General features: G+C 43.2%; 1 protein-coding gene across 1 annotated transcript in view; it reads right to left on the bottom strand.

The window, feature by feature from the left end:
- LOC101862177 overlaps positions 1 to 2746 on the bottom strand; it is a 14175-nt gene extending 11429 nt beyond the window's left edge. Inside the window, exons 1-2 of the mRNA XM_005096576.3 lie at positions 2515 to 2746; positions 944 to 1036 (exon numbers count right to left, since the gene is read on the bottom strand). Of these exons, the coding sequence (XP_005096633.1) occupies positions 944 to 1036; positions 2515 to 2624 (203 nt within the window). The 5' untranslated portion in view covers positions 2625 to 2746. The remainder of the gene's footprint in view (positions 1 to 943; positions 1037 to 2514) is intronic.
- Between the last annotated feature and the right edge of the window lie 526 nt (positions 2747 to 3272).

The following is a 3272-nucleotide window of genomic DNA, read 5'->3' as shown; positions in this document are numbered from 1 at the left end:
GCCAAACTCCGGTGTCTGACCGCCAAACTCCGGTGTCTGACCGCCAAACTCCGGTGTCTGACCGCCAAACTCCGGTGCCTGACCGCCAAACTCCGGTGCCTGACCGCCAAACTCCGGTGTCTGACCGCCAAACTCCGGTGTCTGACCGCCAAACTCCGGTGTCTGACCGCCAAACTCCGGTGTCTGACCGCCACACTCCGGTGTCTGACCGCCACACTCCGGTGTCTGACCGCCAAACTCCGGTGTCTGACCGCCAAACTCCGGTGTCTGACCGCCAAACTCCGGTGTCTGACCGCCAAACTCCGGTGTCTGACCGCCAAACTCCGGTGTCTGACCGCCAAACTCCGGTGTCTGACCGCCAAACTCCGGTGTCTGACCGCCAAACTCCGGTGTCTGACCGCCAAACTCCGGTGTTAATATGGTCGGCCGCACTCGACGGAAAACGGCGGGTCTGGTCTGACTGTGGGTGTCGGGCGTTACTATGGTTCTACCAAGGACTACTATACTCAGTCCAAGAAATTACTCCGTCATTTCGCAAATGTCTTACTCCGCGGTCTGCACAATGTAGAGAAGGATCACCAAAAGAATGCAGCCCTGCTACAGACATCCATCAAGTAGGCACGTAAGGCGGATTCACTTGGTGAGTAAGGCTAATTCTTGTTGCTGTATTTGCAAACATTTTTTAAATGCTTTTCATACTAATATTTCTGCTTGACATAACAAAAATATAGAAATAAAATGTATTACTATGCTACAATATTGCGTTCAACAACATTACAACAGGTTTTAGCTTTCTCACACTCAATATGAAATGTATCTTGTGCCTAGTGATAAGTTGGACATGTTTATATGATGGCCTTCGCTAGCCAAGTCAGGAATCCGACGGTGCACGTCCTTGAGTATAGTAGTCCTTGGGTTCTACCCTTAGAAGAGGATAACTCACTCGCAATGTGAGCGTGGCTCACTGCTCCCCTCACAGCGTGCCACGAGGTATGTGTTTCCGTGGCACTTGAGGCATACGACGTCGATGTCTTTCCTGGAGAAAAAACAACAAAACAAACAACAAAATATTGTCGAGTGTGAAAAGTAGCAAGCTACTTAAAATTGGGACTAAAATACACTAATTAGTATGTAACACAGGCCGCTCTAAAAATCACAAGAAGGTAAAAAAAACCCAACCCAAAACAAATAAATAAACAAATAAATCAAGAAAGAAACAAGTAAATAAATGAATGAATGAATGAATGAATGAATGAATGAATGAATGAATGAATGAATGAATGAATAAACGAATAGATGAAAACATAAATAGATAAACAAAATGTGAATTATAAGGAGGAAAAAAGAAACCGCCCCCCCCCCCACCCCCACCCACCACCCTGTTGCACGCAAAAGACCAGGCTACGGCAGTGAGTATCTTTCTCTTATATCTCCTAAGACTTTCCGCTGGACCGTTGTATCTATATATCTCTCATCCCGGGCTGTTGACCAGCAGGTCTCAATTGTGCCAATGTGGGTGTAAAAACACGCCTGCAATGAATACAGTATGTCAGTTAGTGGTTATTCAATGTTTAAGGCCATTGGCCCACATCACTTTATGTGGCGTCGGTAACCTAGTGGTTAGGCTACCGGACTTGTAATCGTGAGGTTGCAGGTTCGAGGGTTGGAGCCTTAGCTCGGTCCGACGTTGTGTCCTTGGGAAAGGCACTTTACATGAACTTCCCACTTGGCTCGGTCCTATCGGAGACGGACGTTAAACTTGGAGGTCCCGCCGCTTAAATAACCTAATAGTGTTGATAGGGGCGTTAAACCCATACCATTTCACCACATCACTTTAACACACATTTTACTACTTTGAATACAATGAATAAGTCAGTGTTTATTCAATGATTAAGGCCGTTGCCCACATCACATCATAAAACACACATTTTACTACATTGAATTGAATAGGTATTATCAGTAAAACTCTGTGGTATAATGTGTAACAACCGTTGTTATTGTTATTATTATTATTATTATTATTATTATTATTATTATTATTATTATTATTATTATTATTATTATTATTATTATTATTATTATTATTATTATTATTATTGTTGTTGTTATTATTATTTATTTTTTTAAAATTATTATTATTATTATTATTATTATTATTATTATTGTTATTATTATTATTATTATTATTATTATGCATTATGTATTACCTACAAGTGATGATCTTCAGACTAAGGACACAACACACAAGACTGAGACAACATATGTACAGATGTTTTAAACTAGCACAATCACCAAAATGCCAGTGTGGAGAGGCGGACCAATCTGTTGAACACATCTTTCAGCACTGCAAGACACACAGGGCCCTGAGACAGGAAACGTGGCCAACCCCACAGACGCTACAAGAGAAGTTATACAGGCCGACAGATGAACTGAGCAGGACGGCCCAGTTTATGACAGATACCAGACTTCAAGTGTGATGCGATCGAGAAGAAGAAGAAGAAGAAGATGTATTACCTATAGTACCATTTTTCTTTAATGGTTATCGGGATCGTCGCTGCTTCAACACAAAAGGCCGGGAGAACCGCCAGCAGCAGCGATACCGCGCTGATCACTGGAACTTTCATCCTCAGGTTTGACCACGGAGTTGGAGAAGTGCTCTGAATTTTAAAAAATAAACAAGAATCACCCAGTTCATTCACGTAAAACTATGTTTTGTTTGCTTTAGTAAGGTTTTACGGCACTCAAAACTGCATGACGTCATATAAGCGCCAAATGGTGGGTGTCAACAGAGAAGTCCAAACGGGAAATCAGGCTTACTCAGCTTACCTCTCTAGCCTCAACAGCCCAAAGTCTGCTTCGACTATCAAGGCACCACGGAATTGGCTGTTTACAAGAGAGTGACAAACATACAACATGCAAAAGAATGATAGGAATGTGATATCAATATGAATGATAGCCGGTGAGGTTGAGGTAGGGGGGGGGTGGTGTGTGTGTGTGTGCGGTGGGGCGGGGGGTGTCAGTATGAATGATAGCAATGATTGCCGTTCAGTTTCACAAACCACGAGCGCCACTGATAATCACCATGTTCGAGCATGACACCTACCAATCCAGGAAGACAATATTAAGGGGTCTCTCGTGGCCTATAGGTTTGGTGTTGGCCTCTCATTCAAAGGTCCCGTGTTCGAATCCGGGTAGCGACCAAAACAATTTTCTTCTCTAAAATTGTCCCCTTTCACCTCCTTTCCTGCTCTCTAGCAATATTCTTTCGTCTG

This window comes from Aplysia californica, unplaced genomic scaffold (assembly GCF_000002075.1).
Source record: "Aplysia californica isolate F4 #8 unplaced genomic scaffold, AplCal3.0 scaffold00132, whole genome shotgun sequence".
Taxonomy (NCBI): Eukaryota; Metazoa; Mollusca; class Gastropoda; order Aplysiida; family Aplysiidae; genus Aplysia; species Aplysia californica.
The sequence above is the reverse complement of the archived record's forward strand: the minus strand, read 5'-3'. Positions and strand labels throughout refer to the sequence as shown.